The sequence below is a fragment of the Carassius gibelio genome, chromosome A6, assembly GCF_023724105.1.
Source record: "Carassius gibelio isolate Cgi1373 ecotype wild population from Czech Republic chromosome A6, carGib1.2-hapl.c, whole genome shotgun sequence".
Taxonomy (NCBI): Eukaryota; Metazoa; Chordata; class Actinopteri; order Cypriniformes; family Cyprinidae; genus Carassius; species Carassius gibelio.
In genome coordinates this window covers 29,399,776-29,426,149 of record NC_068376.1, presented here as the reverse complement: position 1 = coordinate 29,426,149, position 26,374 = coordinate 29,399,776, and the positions used below count along the sequence as shown (strand labels likewise).

Below are 26,374 nucleotides of genomic sequence, written 5' to 3'. Positions count from 1 at the left end.
TACCCTGATGTTGAAGTCGAGGCCTTAGAGGAGGCATTATCCACATTATGGTGGATTTTGGGTGAAGATGGGGTGGATGCGACCGGGGTTGAGATCTCCTCTATATCTGCGTATGGGGCTTTGGAACCCTTTTTACTGAAGGCCTTGTTGAAGGAGCTCCTCAGCTGCATGTGGAGGAGAAATGATGGTCAACGTTTAACTAAAGCAACTACTTTCTATTGAGAGCCTTTTAAAAACAAGTATGAATTCCCAGAGGGTTTGTATAGATGGTTTGGATTAGCAGCTAATAGCAATACAAAAAAACACAATAGAGGCATATATGATTTAATGTGCTTCTGATGGCATATGCATTAAGAGTATCAAAATATGAATTTTAGCTGGAATGATCCAACAAGTCTCTTTATTTTCCATGCAAAGCATTCAACTAGCATTAGTAGTACTATACAACGCAACGAATGTCTACTAAACTAAAGCTAGAACGATCACAAATCATTTTCAGTAACTGAAATAAATATGAAATACAATATAAACAACAGAAAAACATATATAGAAATATAAACAGATGGAAAAACTTACACTGGGAACATGAAAATTAGAAATGTTAGCTAGACAACATTTCTGGAATAAGATGAAGTACAGTACTAAAAATGCTAAAAATAATACTGAAATAAAAATAAATAAAAGTGACAAAAGCACATACTAAACCAATAAATTAAATTGAAATATACATTCAATTAACTGAAATATATAACAATAAATGTTAATTACAGATTATACTATAATAATGCTGTTAATCTATGTTGAATTAAATATAGCATGACCAGGTTCGTAATAATATGCGCGTCTTATGCATTAGTTATGACAGTATTGATCGCAAAGCACATATTAAACAGTTTAAGAAAGCATGAAATTATGTTGAGTTAACAAGACACCTGAAACACCATGTGGAAAATTCATTTTTCAGTCAATATGTCTATTAATATATTATATTATATTATGGCAGATTCTAAACCTGAAAGTATCCATTTCAAACTAGCATATCAAACTCGCTGAGACTGAGATTTTGACCACATAATACAACGGTAAAAAAGATCTCGATTGTTTGTTTAGAAGCTTCAGGTATGCTGTGATTGTGATGGATGTGGATGGGATGGAGAACAACTCACCTCATAGACCTGTAAAATAGGGAACAGGGAAGCAAAGGGAAGAGATCACAGTCATACTTAAATCACAGCGTTGGGACAGACCATCTACATCTACATTACACATATAAGATCAACGAAATGAGCAGCCTGGACCAGCCTGAACCCGAGGAAAACCATCTGAAATGCATCCTTACCCAGCTCTTCTTCTTCTTCTTCTTGGCCTCTTGTTCCTTCAGGCTGCCGGCGCTGGAGTGACTGGTGATGCTGTTGAGACTGGAGATGCTCTCTGACGAGTTCTGACGGTCGATCTGCAGCTCTGAGGGGAAACAAATCTGACTTCCATCAAGTCTAAAATGCATGCTAATGAATACATGAATACACAACAAACAAACAAACAAACAAAAACCTTTGGGTGTGGTGTCGGGGACGTTGAGGGCCACTTGAATGATGGACTGGGCTTCTGTGTTCTTGGACTTTAGGACGTCTATGGTTTCTTTTAGGTCCACCAGCTCAGAATCCTGAAACGATAAGCCAAAGATACACTTTAGTGTTAAAAACTGACACGTGAACATATCTGATTCCACTGTTAAAACGGAAAGTTTTCACAAACAATCCATAAAACTTGATTGTTACCCAAATGTATTCACATTATCTTGTAGATAAAACTCTGTTTAGTATTTATAATGGATATAACAATTAATTTGTGTATAACCAGTTTTATAAAAGCCTAGAATTTTTGAAAGAAGTCAGAAGAATTGAAGAAAAATGCTCACAAAGACATTAAAAAATAATGTAATATTGTGAAACATTATTACAATTTAAAATAACTGGTTTCCAATTTAATATTTAGTAAACTGTAATTTATTTCTGTGATGTGCAGCTGTATTTTTAGCATCATTCCTCGAGTCTTCAGTGTCACATGATTCTTCAGAAATCATAATAATGTACAGATTTGCTGCTCAAGAAACATTTCTGATTATTATTTTATTTTATTATTTTATTTTATTTAATATATATATATTTATTTTTATGTCAATAATAGTTGTCTATAATAGGCAGCTGCAAAAATGTTCCACTGTTTGAATGGTGGGTAATAAAATGTCCCATCTAACATCTAATGATGTAAGTCTGCGGTGTGTTGTTTCTGTGCTCGGACCTTCTGCTCAGAAGTGACTGACAGATTCTGCAGTCGCGCCGTCATGAGGGCCAGACTCTGCTCAAACGCTGCCACCAGGTTCGCCTGCAGACACAGGGACAGGTGCAGGTTAGTGTGTGACGGACACTACCGACCATGACACACACACAAACACACACACACTAAGACACGGGGGTCTCCATCTGGAACGGGAAAGAGTGACGGGAAAGGATGGGAATCGAGAACAGATCTGGAAATGGATGGATGGATGGATGGAGGGTGAACAGGGGATGACCTGCAATCTGGAAAGGCCAAAACCATCAGGTTGTCACATGACGACACACACGTTACAGGAGAGTGTGTGTGTGTGTGTGACAGAGAAACGATGGAATTTATCAGATACAAAAACACAATATCCATCATGCTACTCACTGTGACTCCAGCAGCGCATGCTAGTGCATCACATACACATATACACACACATCTCCAGAAGAAAAACTGAGCTCTCGGTGGCTGTCTAAAGTGTTCTGAATGTTGTTGTTTTTTAGCATGTTGCTCTGCAGTTGCTAGCGCGTTCTGGCATTAATATGTGGTTGCAAATATGTTTTCAGTGATTATCAGTACTTTGGATTTGCCATGTAGTTTCCAGGGAGTTCTCAGGGTGTTTCTAAAGTGTTGCAAAGTGGTTGTTAGCATGTTGTGTACTGTATGTTTTATTGCAATTACAAAGCAATTGTGTTTGTGGTTCCCTCATACAGCACCCAGCATCATCACTATGACATCATCATCATCACTCGGCCAGGTGACTCCTGAAAGCCACAGGGCAAACATAAATGACTTCCACTCCACATCATCAGTCAGCGTCACACTACGGGCCTGCGAGGGGCACGGACACATGCAACAGCGACAGATTTAGCTGTGAGTGACAGTCCAACAAACCTGGCCTGCCTGCAACAGCCAGCAACCCCAGACAGCAGTCAGTCATCAGAAGCCAGGACAGGACATCAGCCAGGGATGAGAGAGGGACAGTGCTGTTAGGACTATAGGGCCACAACCCTCCATCCCACACACACACACACACACACATTTATATATGCACTGGGACCGGCATCAGAAATGAAAACTTTTATTTTAATAAAGCACACCGTACAGCCCTACAGGACTAGTCTTCCCTGAGGTGATTAGGTCAATTTGTGTTTTACAGAATTAGTGATTTTAATGCCATCCGAATCACAAAATCTCTTCTGGGAAAACTGATCCCATCCAGATCTGACAGTCATTAGAGTGTGTGAGTGTATAGCTGAAGCCAGCTGTGTCGAAGCAGCAGATCAGTGCAGGGTGAGCTGAAGGAGGCTGGGGTTAGTGGGACCTTGCAGTGAGAAGTGAGCTGGATTTAAGACACTAGATATATTGCCAACACTCATTATTCAATTAATAATTCTAGGAAAACAAGCAATGATGATTGAAAAGTTTGCCAAAGTGTCGGAATGTATTTAAATATAACATAAAAGCTGGTGACATCATTTGCATGGCAGTGTGTCTGAAAAACAAACAACTCTGACAACATTTTATAGACATTTAACTCATTTGCTTATATGACACAAACAGTTACATGCTATACAAAATCTACATCAAAAAGTGTTAATAACAGCATAAAATAATTAAATATGATTAGTAAAGCAATTAGGAACTGTGAAATTATGAAATGTAGTGTACTGTAAATTATACCAGTAATATAGAATGAAGTAATATAACAGTTTTTGGGTGGTGTGTTTTGCACGTACATTTGCTGAGAGTTGGTTGGTCAGACTGGTCACTTTATCCTGAGACGTCTCCAGCTCACGCCTCAGAAGCCGGATTTGCTGAGATGGGAGAATGAGTTAGAAACATTAAAAATCAAAGGTATTTTCAAAACACAGACATTTATGGTCAGCAAAAGGTTTAATATTAAAATGTAATGCAATTAGTATCACACTGACGTCACATTACAAAGAAATGTCATTTATAATGCAGAATAAGTTTCATTCAGAAGTGAGTATGAATGTGTTTTTTCTTCTTCAGCAATTACAGAAAATAAGAAGAAAAGAAGATTAAAGACAAGTGTCATAAGAAGATTCTTACCTCTCCTTGCATTCTCTCTTCAGTCTGAGAGTGCAAGATTCAGAAATGGTGATAAAGACCAAGAAAGAGTGAGCAAGGACAGGCAATAAAGGAAAAAAGGGCTGGTTGTTAAGAGACATTTCAGAAAATAAAGAGCCAATCGCATGAGATTTTGTGTTCTATTCAATTTTAACATTATACATCAGTTTCTGCTCACCGATGAGTAGTTGGATGAAGCATTTGAGGCCAGAGACAGCACAGATCCATGAACTGAGAGACAGAGAGCAACATTACACACTAATACAGGCTAGAGCCAAAGATTGATTCATGTTCACCAATTTAAAATTGAAAAGTTAATGCTGTGTTCTGCTTTATAACTGAAGGCAACAATTTTCTTTGTATAATACGGTCTATTTCTAAATGAAATAAAGATGCTGTAAATAAAGATATTTAACATTATGTTTAACTGAAGTTTATCCACACCTGATTGTTGATTAGAATAACATGCACTGATCAATTATTCAAAATAAGACAAGGCTCAAGGTTTCATTTTACGATATCTTGTTTGGCCATGAAGCAGTGTTATGAACTAAAACTAAAGCTTTTCTGGCAATTCAAATTAAAGCTGAACTTAAATAGAAATATTAGATGAAAAAAATAAATAAAAATTATTTGGCAACTAAATGAAAGAAGTTTAATTTGAATTACCAAAAAGTTAAAAATAAACATTGTAAAAATTAATTTAATTTAATTATCAAAATGAATAAAAAAAATTTGCATTGGTAACTAAGTGTAATATGTTTAAGTATGAAAATACTTAAATAATAATCTAAATAATCTAACTTAAACTGCTATAAAAATGATCTATAATATAAAAATAAAAGCTAATTAAAATATTAACAAACACTAAAAAGTAATAAATAATTCTAAAATAATACTGCTACAGAGCTATCAGTAAAAATGAGATCAAACAACATCAAATTCTTGGACTAGAAACTAGGGGTGTCCATGGTTAACCGGTTAACCGTTAAAAATTGTGTAACCGAGTGAAACATTTTGCTCGGTTAAGTGACGTCAATGGCGTGCATTGAATTTAGTTGTAATACATTTTTGCACCACCAGAGACCGCCAGAGCGCTCCCAGACATTTGTAATGTCCACAAGAAGAAGTCATTTTTCTAATATGAAGCGGGCTAATACGAGTGACGGGGCAAAATGCAAGTATTGCAATACAGTGCTTAGATATACTTCAAGTACAACCTCGTTGTTGTAATCTCAACAGCCAACACCCGGGCATCATTAGGCCGGTCAGGACACACTGGATGCGTGGCGAAAGCATCTCAGCTGCGTGGCGTGTCTGTTTTTAATTCGGTTCCCATGTTAACAGGTTAGAGCTTGCCGACTGCCTGCGTGAGACGCACGGCTCAGGCGCGGCTCGACGCGTGCATGCTAGAAATAGAACCGACGCCTTGTTGGAAGCGTTTCCAGGCAAAGTATAATAGGAAAATATGTTTATATGTCATTTTGTACAAAAATACATATTAATTCATGACATTTTGATATTTGAAAGTCTATAGGTTGACATAAATTCAGATATAAATGTAATTTAAATAAATAAATAAATAATTATCGATTTTCAAATATTGTACGTGTCAAACATAGTCATAGCCTTAGCGAGGCGGCCGCGGAGTCTGCTTGTTACCTTTTGCCTTATACATTTTAGGCTTATTCTCAAATTCAGATTGTGTTAATGGGCGGCATTATTAGGCAGTTTTAATAGGACAATTTGACCGGAGAGATTAAATTTTGTCGGACATTCCTTTTTTTTTTTTTCGGCCAATGTCCGGAAATTACTATGGTTATGGTTACTATGGCACACTATGGTTAACCGAGTATTAACCACTAAGGGCCTCGGTTAACGGTTAATGAAAAACTTGAGAACGTGCAGCCCTACTAGAAACCACTAAAAGCTAGAAAACTTGAGTTTTCATCTCTGCATTTGAACACTAGCAAAACAAAGCATTTATGCATGTTGCGTCACGTCCAGGAGTAGATTAGTGTAGGTTCACGACTCACCGTCCTCATTCTGATCTCTGAAGGATCCAGATCTCATCATGCTCTTTGACAGAGAGCTGTCCAGAGGAGACGTGCCGTACAGCTCGTATCCCACGTCATTGGCCGGGATGCTGCTGGAGCGTGTGATCTGGGAACCGGAGCCTGAACTCGGGATTGGTGTCACTGTGAAGAGAGTCAGTCATGTGCATCTGCCCAGGTTTAATCTGTAATATCTCACACCTGAGAAGTGTTTGCCTTCACTCACCGATGTTGGTCGGCGGTGTTTTTCCCAGGAAGGTCTGTGTCATGTGTGTCGGAGAGGGCAGCTGTGGTGGGCTTTCCGAATCCGTCATGCTCGTGATCGTGTGGGAATGACGGCGCTCCCTAACTTCACCATCTGATTGGCCGCCGCCATAGTGACTGTAGAAGAAAGCATAACATCCATCAGAACAATCCTACATAGCACTGCTGTACTAGTTCACATTAGATAAAATAGATGTACCTTAATCCTTTCTTGGGAAAGGTGTTCCTATCAGTTTGTAAACTAGGAGGGGTAGAGAGCAGCACATACAGTATAAATACCTCCCCCCGAACCAACACGCTCAATATAACACTGATACCCAGTCCAAAATTGTGATCTGATTGTTTAATTAATTCAAGCTCTTGCTCTGTCCCTCTTGTGCCAGCAGGGGGCGACTCTCTCACAGCAAATGACATGAGCAAGCTTTGAACATTTTATTTAGCTCATTTGGAAAATTAAGTACATACAGGAATATAAGTGTGCTACTACATAACACAAAATGATATATAATAGAAATAATCTTAGTATTGTAATAATAATAACAGTAATAATAATAATTACTATAAAAAATTGTTAAAACATTAAATTTTGTTCCAAGAACTTCTATAGAATAAATATATTTGTATTTAATTTACATCTACACAATAATAATAAAAAAAAATAATGAATGTACTATATATTTTAATGAGTATATTTATTCTCTACTTGATTAAAAGTAATATACATACAACTGACAATTCATAATATAATTGATAATAAAAAAAAGACATTATATATAATACTATACATTAAAGATGCATCGAAGTGATGAGAAAACGTGTTTAGAGAGGAGTAATCAATCTACATATAAATTGATGGTCACAAAATATTGGTCACTTTCTTAATAATAAAAGTACAGCACATCTACTAATAATGATATATAAAAAAAAATTTCTTTAACGATGCAAATATATTTTAACGATGCAATTATATTTAATCAAGATACAAATGCCAACTTGTATCCGATGCAAACTTTTTTAAATTGATGCATCATATCGTTAACTTTTATGCTGATGCACCAATGGGAATCAGCGAATCTTACCATCCTTAATATATAGAAAATTAACATTATATAATAATAATAATAGGTTTAATATATTAGCTCTTATATTTTCCTAAATAAACTGTTGATCTAAGATTAATAATAATATTATAGTAAAATAACATAAATAATATAACAGTACATTGGCCAGAAAAATCATGTGGATTAAATTTGAATAGGGATTTAATGAATTTAATAGATTTGATTCTATATGAAAGCATGGTTCTGCTCTACTTTGCTCATGTAGTAGAACTAATAAACAGACCCAAACTCACCTGTCGCCCAAAGTGATGGACGTCCGACTGCTTGCGCCCCATGTCCCAGTATTCCTGGTTTCGTCCCGGTCTCCCAGATCAGGTTTGATGGGGACGCTCATGTGAAGCGGCAGTGACTCCATGCTGCGGTGCAGGCCAGACATTTTGGGATAGAGGATGGGGGAGCTGCTGACCGACAGCGTCTGGCCTGAGAAACAGCTGGGAGAGTCGATGTGGAGCACCGGTGCGGGGCTCGGGGTGAGTCGAGGGGACACACGGGAGCCCGCCAGGTCCTGCAGCTTGGAGTAGGGAGGGATCTTTGGAGGAAGGTCATGGATGGTGATACAGGAGTCCAGACTGTTGGAGTTGAGCGTGTCTAGGTGAGCCAGACTGGGAGGATGAACTAGAGACTTACTGCTCAACAACCTGTTAGAGTCAAACACCACAACATCAGAAGAAACCTCATGAACTCAGAGACCTTCTGTAGTCAAGGACTGAAGGCATTTCAGTGCATCCAAAGAAAAACAACGCTGCCAACCATCAAATCAACCTCAAAGGATCTTGATGTCTGTTTCCAGAAAGGGTTTTAAATAATTGAGCGGCATAAGTTGCATAATATAAACACACACAGGGCATCTACAGAGTATTTCCTGCTAAATGTTGCCTATGCCCATTTTCTAAACAAACAAAACAAACAACAACAACAACTTTATTTTGAATACACCCCACCCCATTTTCCACAGCCTCTGGAGTCACTTTATTTCCCCCAGTTGTCTCCAATTATTATCTGAAAATATCCTGGAGATATTGTTATAATTTTTAAATAGAATGCAAGAGACCAGAAGCATTAGCTGTTTTATAAAATATTCAAATATTTAACAATTCGTAACAATCAATGCAAAATTAAAATATTATACGGAGCCCCGCACATGACACTCAATGTACTAAAACATGCACACGATTACTATTGCGTTCCCTCGATTTATAAATTGTGCACACGATTTAGCAAATCGAGCAAATGCAATAGTAAATCGAGGGCAGGCAATAGTAATCGTGTGCATGTTTTAGTAAATTAAGAGAACGAATTAGTAAATCGTACAATTTATTTATTTTTTCTTGCATGTTATGTTATATTAAATATAAATACAAAATATTAAATATATATCAAATAACAAACTTAATGTATACTGAATAAAATAATAAAATGTGTATACACACACAAACATGCAATTAAATTTTGAATGAAAACAAGCAATACATATTAATACAATTTGTAATATACATGCATTTGTTTTTTTAACCTATTTATTTACTAGAATCATGAATTGATTGCAGTGAACTGTATTTGATGTGTGGGATTGGTTCAGAGGGTCGTACCTTGGCGTGCTGGTCGGAGAGCACAGTTCTGGGTATTTACTGCTGCTGGTCCTCCTCACTCGGTGGATCTTCTCCACAGTCTCTGCACAGCTGTCAGTCTGGTTGTCAGCCTTCAGACAGCTGATCTCCAGGTCGGCCTTGGCCTTGGCCCTCTCCTTCTCCTTCTCTCGGTCTGTTTGGTTGACGGGTCCCGTGGTGCTCGGGCGACTAGCCGCTTTCAAGCTGCCTCCGTCTTTCCCTCTGCTGGGCATGGTGCTGGACAGAGGAGGTACGGGTTTGAGGGTGAGGAGACTGGCGTCGATGCTGCCGCTGACAGGGCGAGAGGTCAAGCTCATAGTGCTGGATTTGGCAGGTCGTGGCAGACTGCGATACTGAATGCTCCCGCGAGCGTTGGGCGCAAGGAACCCCTGTTCGGAGCCGCTGGCGTCCAAGCTGTTTTTGCGGCCTCCTCCCCCTGGGACGGGTTTGATGGGGATGCCAGAGGACCTAGGGGTTTTACCCACGGTGGCCGAGCCGCTCGTGATGGTAGCGCCTCCTGCTGTCAGGAAAGTGGCTGGTCCGGTGGTTGGCGGTTTCTTGTAACCGAAGGAGCTTCCAGCGGATGGTTTGAGAAGACCTGTGGGAGGCTTGCGGTGCTCGTTGTCCCGGCCGGCGTCAGAGCGGGAACGCTGGAGACCCGTTGCCTTTATGGACATTTTCACCTTATCGACTGCCTTAGTGTCTCCTTTAGGGACTAGAAAGAAAGAAAGAAACAGTCACTCATATGTACACATGCATATTTAAACCCAAGAGCACCAATGTTTGCTGTAACACAAGATATACAGAGGGGAATATTACTGGTAAAGACTACATTTTATTTATTTATCTTAAACAAGTCGATCGGGTGACTTTAAAAGTATAAATGATTCATTGATATTTCAGGGAAATATTTTCATTGTTTCGCTCAAAGAAGACCATTCCTTTAAAATTAGATCCAGTCAGTGGAAACTATTTCATCTTTTCCATGGATTTTTAACCAAAATATTTATCAAATCTCTTCAAAATTAAAAACATTGTGTTTTTTTATTTGTTAAAATGTTATTTTAGTATTATTTAGAATCTATTTATCAATATTTTAAATTACGTTTTATTTATATATTCTTATTTAATTTTAGTTTTTAAGTTTGAATAGTTTTTGTACTTTAAATACGAATTCTAATTAGCTTTACTTCTATTCTATTGTATTATTTCATTTTTTCATCAAATTTGTATCATTTATTTTATATCAGTTTTTATTTTAATCAGGGTTATTATAGTTAACTAAATCCCAAACATTATTATAATTATTGAATAAATTATTATTTATTTAAATAAAAACATTAGAAAAATTATAATAGCTGTAATAAAATAAAATACATATAAAAATAATTTCAGCTAGATGCCAAGCAAACATTTCTCATATTAAATTAGTTAAACTTAATAGCTAAAACTTAATTTAAAAATAAAAACATAGAGATAGAGTATATAAAAACAAAATTACTTCAACTTTAACTAAATGTAATAGTTTTAGTTAATGATAACAACACTATTTATCTTTTAAAACATAGTTTTAGACACAAAACCCAATGAAAGCCAAAACCCAGAAACCTTGGGATGTTCAAACTCCATTAATTATTCTGAAATATGAAAAGCAATTTGTGAGCAAAAAATCTTCCTCTAGGATGGAAATCCCATATGTTTTTAGACATAACCCACGGCATTTATTGAAGTACCTTGATATATCACGTATAAACCACATGAATGATTACGGCAATCATTCAGCTCCATGCAATCCATTTAAATACCATGCTATTCCCATGTTACCACCGCAGTGCTCTTCTGTGGGAACTTACCACATCAACCTCATCGTCAAGAAAGTTTAATTTCCTTTCACACACAAAGCTGAATCAGTGATAATGACCAAAACCAGGATGACACACAGAGACGTATCATTAGAAAGGTGAGTAGGAAAGCCTTGGGGCTATGACATCAGATGAAGTCATGGAGAGGACCCGATTGAAGCCATGATTATGGTTCTGTGGCCTAACTCTACAGTAGTGAGTCATCGCTGATGAAGACGAGGGCAAGCAGCCATCTGTGTTTAATTACAGACCCTTCAAAGATAAGAGCATCTCGGCCTACACAGGATCTAAACACCAGCACGCGTGACACACATCTACACACTACAAGCAAAAATAGCAAGCAACAATACGTGAACTAATGAGGTTTAATGACATTTGGAGGAGTAATTACTGACAGATGAGTTTCTATGAAGCTTTAATCACTGAACAGAAGCTCTCAAAGTGCCTACAGATAATCTATCATCAAGCGGAGAGCATTATCTGTGCGTGGCATGCTGGGAAATGCCTGAAAACATGCCTGATTATTGTCTTTTGGATACAATTTCAGTTTTTCTACTTAAAAATGTAATTCTGCGACAACTCAAGCACACTTTTCATGCAGAAATATTTTTTTTAAAAACACATTTGTTAGGTTTTGAATGAGATAGCAGCTGATATACTGTTTAACATGTAAACTTGCCAGACTTTCTTTCTGCAGTATATAGTATGTATATGCATTTTTGTTTATATACATAATTCTGTTTTGTTCTTAATGAAGTCTCGAAGGCTGCATTTATTTGATTCTTAAATGTAAATTATTCCTGTGATGTAAAGCTGAATTTTCAGTTTTATTCCTTAAACTGATGAGTATGTATTTGCCATTTGTGAGGGGACTTTTATAACAGGATGTCAGTGTGACAAAGTCAAATGCCACATGGTGCCAAACAGCTGCTGGTTTTCTTCTAAGCACAATGGATCCCTGACATTTAAATGTCATTGTAAACGATGGATCCAGCACAGAAAGGTAAGGCGATGGAAGATGGTGAAACGATGAACCTGACAGGTTTCTCTCTCAAGAAATGTGCTCAGCCATTTGAGGAAAGTCAAAATAGAGTGAAGAAGAGTTAATGGAATAGATCACTATGATTTATGTATCTTCATGTAATGCCAAACCAGCATGACTTAATGAGGTTTGAGAGAAACTCAACTTTTTTTTAGTGGATAATGAGTTAAATCTCACAGAAATCTATCATATGGCTTCGGATTTCTCTGAATATAGGGCTCGAGTCATGTGGACTTCTTTTATGGTTAGTTTTTGTCTATTTTTGAGGCCCTGGTCACTGTATAGAAAAGCTTAATGTAGATGGATATGAAGGTGAGCCAATGATGACTTGAATTTTTAAAGTTAAGACTCAGTTTTGATCCGATTCATGTGGTTGTTTTACAGTTTCCACTCGAGTCATCAGTGTGAGATCTGCTGAAGAGACACTTCACCAGTCTTCATTTACAACAGCAGTAAGAATCAACCTAAGAAGTTTGTCCAGCTGGTTCATTTCCAGCTCATGATATAGTACCGTTAATATATAATCCTTCTGGAGCTGCATCCTGCATGAAAAAAGTGACGATGCATGTTTGGAGAACAAAAAGTTTTTGTTTGGCTGCCAACAATTCCCCCGAATGAATTTATCTCTGAAATATATCCAAATCAAAATATACAGTCCGATTGTGTCACAGCTAAAGCCTTAATGTTAGCACGCACACATACAAACAAAAAATAATAAAATAACATTAACAACAAATGAAATATAGAATACCAAAAAAAATAATAATAATTATAATATAAAAAAATCGAATCAAATCAAATAATACCTGCAACTTTTAGCACACTTTGTGAGGTGTGTGTGATGGGAGAGGTGACGCCCACAGGACGACTGCGGCTCTTTTTGTAGCTCGCAGGTTGTCCAAGACTGTGAGGTTTCTTCAGTTCTCCTTTCCCCGTCTTGTCCTGCGCAGAAGCATCCGGCAGACGAGGTTTCCTCCACTTGCTTGAAGGCTCAGATTTTAAGCTGCCTGTGTCATAAACTCCATCAGCCTTCCGTAAAGACTTACTGTCCTCGCTGTACCACGCCAGTCCACTCTCCACCAGAGAGCGCTTCTCTGCATCCGTCCGCAACTGAACACACACAGAGTACAGGGCATCTGTTAGAAGATGAGAGACCATACTGTTCTACATTTTATTCACAAACGATGCATTTTATTGATCAAAAAGTGCCAGCAGCAAAAAATTCCATTTCCAATAAATGCTGTTCTTTTAAACCTTAATACATTTTTTAAATCATAAATAAATCCTGAAAAATAAAATGCATCGACGTTTCCACAAAAATATGAAGCAGCTCAACTGTTTTCAATATTGATGATAATCAGAAATGTTTCTTGAGCAGCAAATCAGTATATTAGGATGATTTCTGAAGATCATGTGACACTGAAGACTGGATGCTGAAAATCACAGAAATAATTTACATTTTAAAATATATTCACAAAGAAAAAGTTTTTTTCTTTTTTAAATGGTAATAATATTTCACGTTTTTATCAAATGCATGCACCTACAATGAGTGGAAGAGACTTCTTTCAATAAGATTTAAAAATCATACTGACCCCAAACTTTTAAACAGTAGTGCATTTGCACAACATTTTATAAAACAAAATAAAAGCATTGCATTTATTAAAATTTTATAATACTTTATAACTATGCCCAATAATTCCATGCAAGAACATGTTTCCAAGGTAAGATCAGACGGATGGAGGTCTCATATTACACACTGAAATACTAAAACACACTATGAATGATGCGCATGTTTCTGTTATCTAGAAAGTAATAACCGCAATCCAAAGTCCTGCTCTGTGTCGGCTGTAAAACATAAAGATTAATACGAGGGTTCAAGAAGAAAAAAATGAAGCTCAGGGAATCTTACTCTAAAAGACTTTCCCACATTTACACTTGGATTCTGTGATGCTTTACAGTTTTACTTCAATAATGAAGTCAACATGACAGAAACAGAGCACATTACTAAGTTTAAAAATAATTATGCATTATATATAACATGCCATTTGTGGATAAAAATGTTGGACATCTCAATGGAAGCATTTGCCAATGCTGAGAATATGAGATTTCTCTTTTCACACCGTCTAAGAATATAGACCAGATGGCACTTTTTTGTCTGTAAGAGCCTGAGAATTAACATTTGCGTCTTTAATGATGAGGAAAAACAAGGTTTGATTTCACGGTGAACTGATAGCGAGCGCTTCAAACGGGTAAATGACGTGCTCAATAGGAAACAGCTGCTCTTAATTCATCCAAGTAAATCAAAGCCAGGCTTTTAAGCTGGTTTAAAGGAAGTACAAGCTCTCCCGGTCTGACTTTGACTGCAGGGGGTGAATGTGATACTGTATGTGTGAGTCTGTTGCATTATTTGTGATGCTTCTATGACATTAACAGCTTAGAGTGTAAAAAACAGACCCACACTCCAAAAACTGCTGAACTTTTTATCAGCTTTAGAAATGTTCAGGCCATCCATGTAACACTGCAGTGAAAAACCCCAGACTAGCAAACCAGAGACATGTTAAATTGAAGATGGCAGAAACGCCAAACCACAGCCTGAAACTAGAGCCTGAAACTGTCAAGACGTCTTGCGTTCTCTTGTCTCGAAACAAGACAAATCCTCAGAGGTTATTTTATGTCGGTGTTTACCAGAGAAGGAACTGAAAAACAACGTCAAAAACAGATCTGGAAGTCATTTCAGTAAGTGCCTTGGTGTCCACATCCAGTTTTAGTGGCATGTTCGCATTTAATTTTAGAAAAAACTAATTCCGTGCTTCTTATCCATATGATCCACGCAAAAATCCAAAGTATTCTCGTAGCTTCGTAACATTACGGTTGAATCACTGATGTCACATGGATTATTGCAATGATGTTGTTACTTCCTTTCTGGGCTTTGACTGTGATAGAGTTACATTAGTGTCTGAAAACACTCGTATTTCATCACAGATATCTTCATATAGGTCTTACGGGTTTGGAACGACATGAGGGAGAGTAATTAATGACAGAGTTTTCATTTTTGGTTGAACTATCCTTTTAAGTAAAAAGGGTTGGCAAGTATTTTTGTAATGTTTTCAAAAGAATTCTCTGCCGCTCACCAAGGCTGCATTTATTCCAGCCAAAATTATTGTTAAATAATACTGCATTTTATTTGAATGTGGTAATATTTGTGGAAACAGTGACATTTGCATATTTTCCAAATTCGGTGATGAATAGAAAGTTGAAAAGAACAGCATTCATTTGCAATAGAAATCATTTTAAACATAATTTCTTTAGTGTCACTTTTGATAGATTTAATGCATCCTTGCTGAATAAAATAATTGCAAAAAAAAAAGACAGATTGTAAAATTTCTATATCATGGACAGAATATGGCCAACTTCTTATTCAAATTTTTACATATTTTTTATACCTGAGTGCTGTTCTAGATATCTTCCTACAATAGAAAAACATGTCTTCAACATCCCTCAGTTTGTAAAATCAAACGGAAAAAAGCATGAATTTCACTCATATCTAACAGCTGCAGTGGAGGTCATAGACTTCCAATGTCAGCATGTTTTAAACCATTGCAATGTTGAATCTAGCTCCGTTTGTTACTATTAATCATGTATTTAGTCCAAAATATATGATGTCTCAAATATATTAACTAAGCATATTCCAGTAGATAGTTAGTCTAAGTTATACTTAATCCAAATAGGCATCATTCAAGAACAAGACCCAAATCACTCAGTGCACACAAACACTGATCTGTGCCATACTGGTCTCCGAGCTACAGTACTTACCATAGCGGAGGAGTTTCGTCGCGAGCCCACAGGTGTGGTGGGGAGGGAGCTGAGAGACGAGCTGGCGTTGAACTCCTCTGAGCTCAGGTTATCAGAAGCATCACTCAAACCGCTGCTGATGGAGCTGCTCTCGTCCCATCTGCACACACACACACACACACACACACAGAGAGAGAGGAGATAAAGACGCTTAGAAAAATCCAGCAAAGGTTGAATCATGCAAGAAGGAAGTAAATAGCACAGCACCACACCCAGGACATACACTATTGCTCAGAGGTTTCAGGTATCTCTTCTTTTGGAGGAATAACAATGAGACACAACTGAATCAATAGACAGATTAGACCTGGACTGAAGAAATGAGCAAATTCATTCCGTCAGCAAATAAAAATATTACAAACGTAATTGTGACTCTTTTTTTATTATCTCACATTTCGGACTTTTTCTTCAGAATTGCAAGTTTATATCTCATAATTCAGGCTTTTTTTTCTCAGAATTGCATGTTTTTATGTCATAATTGCAAGTTATAAAACTCGTCATTTTGAGTTAACATCTAGCAATACTGACATTTTTTTCATCCACACAATAATATAAAATTAAACAGACATTTATGTTTGTTTGTTTTTTCAGTTCTGACTTTTTTCTCATTAACATTCTTCTTAGAACTGTGAGGGGAAAAAAAAGTCAGAATTGTAGATAAAAAAAAAAAATCATTTTATATTACATGCTGGAATTAAGCTTTCGGAGCAAACCTCTTCTGAAACCGAAATCTTTTTTTTCAGGAGAAAGATCTGAGTAGCATTATTTGATCTCAATTTCATCTCAGCATTGTCTAAACAACTGAGATGTTACAGTAAGAAACCGTTTGTCACTTGTCTTTCCTGAGAACGCTCATGCTCCATTACCTGACCCAGGAACAGACAGCAGAGATGACCACACAATCTCAGTTCAGATCTGGAGCAGGCTTGCATTCACTTCCCCAAAAACACTGGAAGGGGTGCAGATGCAGAACAGACTGATGAGTGGTGACCGGAGGGTTTAAAATGACTGTACTGTTCTTAAGGTCAGAGAGTTTATGAATGGCAAAGCATCGGTGCAGAAACTGCAAATGGGTTTCTCTGGCAAACGTTACGGCTTTTTTGGGATTTGTCCATCTGTTTTGAAAGTGGGAAAGCTAAACTAGGATCATAATGATTCATCTTCTATCTTTCATGACAAAGATGTGATTTAGGCCTGAAACATACAAATATATGTATGTGAACGCAAATGCTGTGCAAGATCTGTGCACACTTAAAATCTTTCCTCTCCAAACTGTCCTCATTACGTCATTGTGTTTTTTTGTTTATTACGACTTTAATTCAATGACACATTAAGAACCAATAGAAAATAAAGAAAAGAAAAATTAAATATAAAAAGGCTGGGAATAATTATATTCTTAACTAAAAACAGTGAATTAAATGGACATTTAACTTTTGCAAAATAAAAAAAGTAAAACAACAACTACAACAAAAATAGATTCAGATACATGCATGCATAAATAAATAAAAACACTCTTAAGAACCTATAAATTAAATAGGTGTTTAACTTTCGAAAATAAAAAAAATAAAAATAAAAAAGGATTTGATAATGACATTCTTGATAAAAAGAAGATTTAGTAAAAAGATGAGGAACAAACTCAAAATTACAGTTTTAAAAAAGATTATGAATGTTTTTATCCTTCATTACTGTTGTAAAACTCTTAAAACGGTAACTAAATTCTTAAGTTACAGTAAACTTCATTCTTTAAAATCGTTACAGTATTTATTTATCAGTAATTTTATAATTCTTGCATTTAAGGGTTAAGGACAGGGTTGAGATTTCTTTAAATGAAACAAGAAAAATACTGATGGAGATGATAGTTTTTTGCTCATCTCAAGAAAGATGATTTTGGACCAGAAGAAGGTTCTTTCATGGACCTGAGTCATGATCACTGTAGATGTCTGTCTGTCCGTCTGTCTCTATCTGCATCACGCTGCGTCTAAAGTACTCTGTGGTTTCCGACTCAGCAGAGTCTACGGAGATGGAAAAGGGAATTATGGGTGCCAAAGAAACAGAGGACAAAAATGGCTTGTTGATGTTCAGAAGGACAACTTAAGGAGCCAGCAATTTGTGCTAATTACAGGTTGTGCGGCACAGAGGGGAGAGAACGGACTTGCCTTCATGTCTCAATGGTTAGAGACAACTCCCGCAAAGACATTTCTTAATGCTTTTCTTTTCCACATCAGTTTCTATTTCCACCCGTTTGAAATGTACCAAAGTCTGTGTCAGCTAGTTTTATTCTCATTTGAATGGAAATTGTGATTACCATGCTGAGATATTACATAATGAGAATCATTTTTTTGTTTTTTTCATTTTCTAAAGAAAATAAGAGTGCCACCATGTACAAAACTCACTGTCATGAAGTATTTTAAACTATTAAACAATTAAAAATCTTTTAATTAATTGGAAAAAAAGTGTTAAATTACTTTAAATTAATTTAAATTGCATTAAAATAGAACATAATGTTAGATAACTTAAAGAAAAATGTAAAAACATACAACAAGATGAAATCTCTAGTGTAGTAAAATCACTAAAACTAAAAGTAATAAAATGAAAATAAATCAAATACTACAAATAAATTAAAGCTAAAAGATAAAGATAAAAAAACAATACAAATGTTAGATAACTGAGAAAAACATGACTTTTTTTTAAAATTTGTAATGTTTTCTTGGTAACTAACTGACATAAATGTACTAAAATTACTAAATAAAATAAAAAACATATGCTTTTAAAATGTAAGTCATAAAGCTATAAAAATGGTTATTAATTGAAAAGGTTGAAAAAAAAATACAATATGCTAGATAACAAAGAAAAACGTTAAAAAGAGCAAAAATGCGACTAACTGAATTAAAAGCAGAAAAGTACAACAATTACTAGTTCCTGTGGCTAAAAGGTCATGGGTTCAATTCCCCGGGAACACACATACTGGTAAACAAAGGAATGTATAGCCTGAATGCACTGTACATCGCTCTGGATAAAAGCATCTGCTAAATGCATAAATTAATTAAATTAAAACTGAAAAAAAAAAAAAAAACACTTTAAGCTAAAGAATTATTAATAGAATAAAAGTGTATATAAGGCAAATGAAAAAAATCTAAAACATACTAAAATCAAAATAAACCTGAAGAAGTAAAAATCTAAATATATACAATACTGTAGTGTACAAAAAAATGCTAAAAAAAAAAAAAAGCATTGCAGACAGTGCGTATACAGCTCAAACACACAGACACAAGCTGAGGTTGTTCACACAAACACTGTGACTGACGTCTGAGAACAGAAGATTTGCTTCATCAGTAATAAAAGTCCTGCTCTGTTCCCTCTCTCAGGAAACACATATTGGGCTGAGAGATGTTTCACGAGGAACCGCTGCGGTCTCCATCAATCTCATTTGAACATTCACTCAGGAAATCATTCATCACAGCCGCTGAGAGAGAAAAAACAGACGATGACCTAAGACATTCAGCTAGTTAGTTTAGTAGCTTTAAAGTGCACTCTAAAGATCCTGTTCAGTTTCTGATAAAGAGACAGCAGATGGGTGCCAGAAATTCAACGTGATGGTGACAATGCTTTGGATATTATGAGATGGCATATTATTAGTGTCTGTATATCTTACAACTTATTTAACAACCTAGTTTACAATGGTTACAGTATTTTTCTGTAAAGATTACAAACAGTTTTTATTATGAATTCTATTTTCCATGAAGTAATCCTGTATGTAATTCCAGTAATTCACTGTAGTTTTACTGTATATTTTAAGAATTGTGTTTTTCATCACAGACCTATTACTGTTTTTTTTTTTTTTTCGACTTTTGACCATTATTTATACTGTCATTCATATTTTTTTGCTAACAAAAAACTAGTCAGCTCAGTTTGAGAATGTGGAGAGCTTCAAATATTGAGCAATTGTTTTCTCCTCCCAACTTTAACCCATATGAAAGGCATCTGGGGCTTTGGGACAACTCCCAGCGTACAGCACTCATATCAGCTGAGACTCTGTTTTGAGTTACACCCATATTGGAGAGAAAAAAAGGATTCAATCCATTAGTGACACAATCAAGAGCATGTTGAGTCTTGAGCTATTTCCAGGTGACCAATTCAAACAGGCTTGGTTCCTCCAACAGTAAACTGACTAATAAAATACAGCGCCACTTCAAAAAGAAGAAAAGCCTAATTAGCCAAGCCTAATTGACCTTGACCTCTGTAAACATGAGCATGCACTCGCAGGTTAGTGTTTTTCTCAAACTAATAGAGTCTCCCTGTTTCTTCTTTGAAGAGAATATTAATGAACTTTTTTCATATTACACAGAATATGCACAACGATGTGATTAATACAATAGGCTAAAACACACTGTTTTACATCAGCAACTATTACAGAAATATAATATACAAATATAAAGTATAATATTTATAATAAATGGTAAATCAAATTTTAGTTATGAATAAATAAATGACAATAGCATGTATCAAAATTATTTAAATGTGAACCTAAATCAGCAGTGTATGTTGTTGTGAACTTAAACTATTAAATAAATATTTTGCATGTAAAACAACTAAAATAAAATATAAATAAAACAAAATAAAATTGTAAAGGTACAATCAAATAAAAACTACTGAATTAAAACTAAACGTGAATTAAAATTTAAATGATAAAAAAATGTTAAATAGCAATAAAAAGAATATAATTTATACATAAAAATACACTTAGTTAAACAGCAGTTCAGTAAATTATTAAATGTATTTATGTTTTCATTGTTTTAATGTTGTTTGTTGTTGTTATTATTTTAATATTACTATTATATTTAATAACAATAACAAAAAGTAACATAGTTCATTAGCAACTGTAGGCAGCAACTGGATGCATTACTACAATATTTGACTACAATGTTCTTCAAATGCAACTTATCCAATCAGAATTTAGAACGGAAAATATCAGTTTCATAAAAAAGTATATTGCAGTTTTTGATAAAAAAAAAAAGTATATTACTGTCAAACGTTTTCTTCCTTTCGTAATTGCAAAGCAAAAAAAAAAAAAAAAAGCCTCGACTCACTTTGAAAAGAACATGGTCCTGTTCAGACGTGCAGATGTCATGAGAGGGCGAAACTCTCCGCGGGCGAATCCCTCATTCATCGCTGATCTCTCCCGGCAGTGAGTCACATGAAATCACACACAGTCATCGTGTCTTTGTTCACGCTCAATCCAACTCACATCCATTGAAGCTATCTGACTGAGACCAGGAGTCCCCCTTCCACAGGCAACACCCCCGCCTCCCGGACAGACCCTAATCATATCCAGATGTACCGAAGCGTCCAGCGAGGACAAATACAGCCGCAGTCGTGCTGGACCTGATGAAGACCACTGACTCTAGCTCTTACAGTGCACTTACTGAATGCTGGACATTTATATGAATCTTGCACATATACAAATATCATCTCCATTAAAACTATCCATATATATCCACACACACAATTATTATACACTCTATAACAACAGCATAACCTTTCATTCAGTTATTCATGCAAACCCTCCAAGTTAATACCACGCTTTGTTGTACTGTACATGTAATGCCACACACTTTTGAGGTATTATGGATTACCATATACTGTAAAAAACCATGGCAGATGAATATTTTAATAATTCTGTACCATGGTTTATGCACGTCCATTTAAATGTTTGGTGTCAATAAGATTTTATTTTAAGAAATGAATACTTTCATTCAGCAAAGGATGCATTAAACTGATCAAAAGTGACAGTAAATACACATACAAATACACACTGTTTTTTTTTAACTTTCTATAAATCAAAGAATCCTGAAACAATCCACGGAAATATGAAGCAGCTCAACGGTTTTCAGCATTGATAATAATCATTTCTGAAGATTACGTGGCACTGAAGACTGGAGAAATGATGCTGAAAATACAGCTTTGCATCACAGAAAATAAATTACATTTTAAAATATATTAAAATATAAAACATAAATTTTAACTTGAAATAATATTTCACAATATTACTGTTTTTACTGTATTTTTGATCTAAAAAAAAATGCTGCCTCAATGAGCAGAAGAGGCTTCTTTCAAAAATATTGTAAAAATCTTACAGACCTCAAACTTTTGAACAGTAGTTTATAAAAACACCACAGTATTATTAATGTAGCATGGTATCACCACAGTGTTTTTATAAAGGGAATACCTTTATAATGCTTTACATATGCAGTACAAGCTTCATGGAAAGTGTTTTGAGTTTTTAGATTTACAACACTCTACATCTACTGAAATACCGGTGAGATAAACTTCTGGCTATGTGTCTGAACCAGCTGAAGCCAGGAACGCACAAACTTTCCACGATAGACGCGTTAATGGCTTTTCCACATCGCCAAACTCCCTGCAAATGCACACGGAGGATTTGCACACATTTATCTCTGTTCACCTTTGATGTGGAGAGCTTCAGCTTCATTCACGCCAGAGTCCAGCGGGGAAAGACTCGATGAGCACCACATGAGCTCGAGAAGGACAGTGGAAAGCAGGAATATGTTAGCTCGGAGCGAGTTATTAAAGTGAAATGAAGCTTGAGTCGTTTGTTGTCCATCTCAGTTCTTTCATGTGGCTCCAGTGGTGCCAAACCATGTCTACACACACACACACACACACACAGATATATATACACCAGACACACTGTGTGTGGCCCGTGTTCCTTCAGCCACAAGGTTACCATCTCTAAACACAGATAATCATAACATGTAAACAGCATCTTTCTGCAAATAGCAAACGGATGCATCTTTACAGCCCTATTAATGTATTTCAAGGCTTGATGAAAGTAATGCATTAAAAACCACACTGTATTTGCACCTAATAAAAATGTGCATGCTCATAATTTATTAATTTTTTTCTATAAAGTTTCAATATTTAAGATACTCAAAGGTCCAGTGAAACTCTTAGAACAGTCTGTTTTAGTCTAAAATACATCATGTTATGGAAGTAAATGGGTGTTGTTTCAGTAAAATAAAATCTACAGAATAGCACATATGTGCATTAACTATTTATTTGTGTGGTTTGGCATTACCAGAAACACATAACGTCACTACAGCAGTCCAGAAAGACTGCAGTGTACTTGTGCAACAAGCCTCTAAATACACAATAATTGTATTCTGGGATTCAGACTAATGCAGTGCATGAGTAACACATCATTCACTTTTATACTCTTGTGTCAGGAATACATTTCAACAATTATTAAATGAAGATTTCAGCCAAACTATAAATCCAATGACTTCAGACCGCGTTTACCGAACAAATGCTCCATGTGTTACCGTGTTGGACTTTCATGCAACAAAGTGCTTTAGAGAGTCTTTTACACAAAGCATCTGTTAGATCGAGATGTAAGATGGTGAGTTATGTTCACACAACTAGAAACAAATTATGTGAGTATCTCAAACCACAGCAAATCAAGCCTGAAACATTAATAAAAGGTGCTCAGAGGAAAGCTTCAGTGCTCAGAGGTTGCTCTTTCAAAGCTCAAGAGAGACTTCTCAGTTAAGAATCATTTTGACATCAACTTTATCTGAGACGGTTCTCTTGGATGGTCTTTAGGGATAAAAATAACCACAAATAAGTGTATATAGTGTTATAAAATGGATAGCTGATCAGATCATTTGCTCTAGAAATAGTTCTGATTTGGATTGAACGTTGTTGTATTTGAGCAAATCTGAGCATTTATAACTGCTTTAATTGTTATGATTTTATCAGCTGCTTGGACTTTCGTTCTGACGGCACCCATTCACTGCATCCATTAGTGAGCAAGTCATGGAATTTCTCCAAATTAGTTTTGATGAAGAAACAAACTCATCTATACATCTTGGATGGCCTTAGGAAAAATATTTAGCATATTTTCATTTTCGGTGAAGTATTCCTTTAAGCAAAGTCTTCATTTAATTTAATATGAATATTAAGATATTAAACATAAAAAAAATGTTCTTTTGGGATCTCTGCATGGAGATAAAACCTTTCTTCACTTCTTAACCTCAATGCACAGCACACAGATTTGCACCGCCACCGGAGAACCCTAATAATAGCGATAATTGTCTGACACCCACATTTAACACCCACAGCAGAGAGAAGCTGTGATAATATTCCACCGACGGGTGTCTCCCACACATGCATATCACATTTTTCTGTACTTTGCAATGTTTTAAAGTACATGGAGCAGTGTTGAAATCACCATCTGATTGGCATTTCACATCCTGTAAAGTAAAAATCACACACATGCTAAACTAAAGAGCTCTGCAGTTACAGTACGTGTCCAGCAGGGGTCACAACATGTGAAGTAAGACCCTCATCACACCCTCTGATCACAGTCAAGTCTGTCATGCACGTGAGGTGACCACACATAGAGAGTGTGTATGTAATGGGAGTCTTAGAATAATAGCCCTCAGGACCTCAGACACCTCTCCAGATGTTGTTATGCTGTGTTTATTTGTCTGTGGGACAGCTGATGTCCACATGCTGAGAGATCTATGCTGGTCATCTTTCCTCTTGTGCATAAATTTGTAAGAATGTAACATTGTTGCATTTTTGCATTATTTTCAATTACAGTATTTCCTGCAGTGGTTTAGAATAAACCATCTGAAGATCCACATTCATTATATGCATCCATTAATGCATTTAGCAGATGCTGTTATAACAAAGCAATGCATAAAAGAGCCAACAATAGTCATATCACACAATGCCAGGTTTATTAGACAACTAGATGAGTTTTTTTACTCCACCTTTACTTTTTAAAAACCATTTATGCTATACCCACAATGCAGTTTTTTAATGCCTGATGTAATTTGCACTCCCAATGCCTTGTAGAAACCCTGCATGAAAAGAAACCGGAAGCAAGCTGATTCTGAACTGATTACGAGCACGTTCAGAATCAATGGCACACAGGCGTTCATCAGCCTCTCGCTGTGATATGCAGCCATTTTCCATCAGCAGTCACACACACTTTCACTGGGTCACCGAGAGTCAGGATGATGGGGGTTACCATGGCAACACATGCGCTGCTGCATGTTCACAGACACACCCGCCACTGCATCCCTACAGTGCATCGCCAGACAAAGATATTCCTTAACCCTTTCAGATATTTCTAGTGCAGATATCTTATAGTAAAGATAAGGAACCTGAAAAAAACAACAAGGACACAGATCTGTAAACAGCCAACAACAACAATCCCTACCAAACAAATAGCAACCACAGAGCATCCACCTAGCAGCCCGAGGGCAAACACTACTGTATTTTCCGGACTATAGATCGCACTTTTTTCATATTTTGGCTGGTCCTGCGACTATATTCAGGTACGACTTATTTATCAAAATTAATTTGACATGAACCGAGAGAAAAGAACCAAGAGAAATGAAACTAGAGAAAACATTACCGTCTCCAGCAGCCAGAGGGCGCTCTATGCTGCTCAGTTCTCCTGTAGTCTACACTGAAATCATAGAGCGCCCTCTCGTGGCTGGAGACGGTAATGTTTTCTCTTGGTTCTAAATAAATGTGACTTATAGTCCAGTGCGACTTATATATGTTTTTTTCCTCATCATGACGTATTTTTGGACTGATGCGACTTATACTCATGTGTGACTTATAGTCTGAAAAATACGGTACTCATATGCTCTTTAGGAATGTAAAAACCTATTGATCTAGTTACTATTTCCAAGTGTCAGCTATGGTAAATAGATGATCCTGGGTGGGCTGTTGGTGTTGTGTGTATTCTAAATCATCAGCTCATTCATTGCCAAAGGAAAAGCTCTCTCTCAGTCTCTGAAATGTCAGACTGACGGATTGAGGTCGAGCCCACAGTGTGCATCCTTTGATCTTTCAGCATCTCAGAGCACTGACCATCACTGACCGTGTGACAGAACTCTCAGCACTGATGGGAGTCATTGTACAAACATCCTCTCATACGAATGGTCAAGCTTTAGGGTGAAATATGAGAGTGTAATATCTGGACCGCAGGGACATATGGAGACCAGAACATGGAACGGCACTCAGACCTCAGAAGATGAGACGATACAGAGAAGGTTAAAGGACCTTCATGAGATTATTTGGAGTGTCATAACTAAATCAACTCCAAAATCAAAAAACT

At 36.3% G+C, this 26,374-nt stretch overlaps 1 protein-coding gene across 1 annotated transcript in view; it reads right to left on the bottom strand.

Moving 5' to 3' along the window:
* LOC128016017 (neuron navigator 1) overlaps window positions 1-26,374 on the bottom strand; it is a 52,928-nt gene that overhangs the window by 12,254 nt on the left and 14,300 nt on the right. The window contains exons 4-17 of the mRNA XM_052600322.1: window positions 16,183-16,321; window positions 13,176-13,479; window positions 9,448-10,180; window positions 8,092-8,496; window positions 6,937-6,978; window positions 6,700-6,854; window positions 6,456-6,617; window positions 4,598-4,650; window positions 4,402-4,425; window positions 4,065-4,142; window positions 2,302-2,385; window positions 1,552-1,663; window positions 1,340-1,461; window positions 4-164 (exon numbers count right to left, since the gene is read on the bottom strand). Coding sequence (XP_052456282.1) covers window positions 4-164; window positions 1,340-1,461; window positions 1,552-1,663; window positions 2,302-2,385; window positions 4,065-4,142; window positions 4,402-4,425; window positions 4,598-4,650; window positions 6,456-6,617; window positions 6,700-6,854; window positions 6,937-6,978; window positions 8,092-8,496; window positions 9,448-10,180; window positions 13,176-13,479; window positions 16,183-16,321 — 2,574 coding nt within the window. The remainder of the gene's footprint in view (window positions 1-3; window positions 165-1,339; window positions 1,462-1,551; window positions 1,664-2,301; window positions 2,386-4,064; window positions 4,143-4,401; window positions 4,426-4,597; window positions 4,651-6,455; window positions 6,618-6,699; window positions 6,855-6,936; window positions 6,979-8,091; window positions 8,497-9,447; window positions 10,181-13,175; window positions 13,480-16,182; window positions 16,322-26,374) is intronic.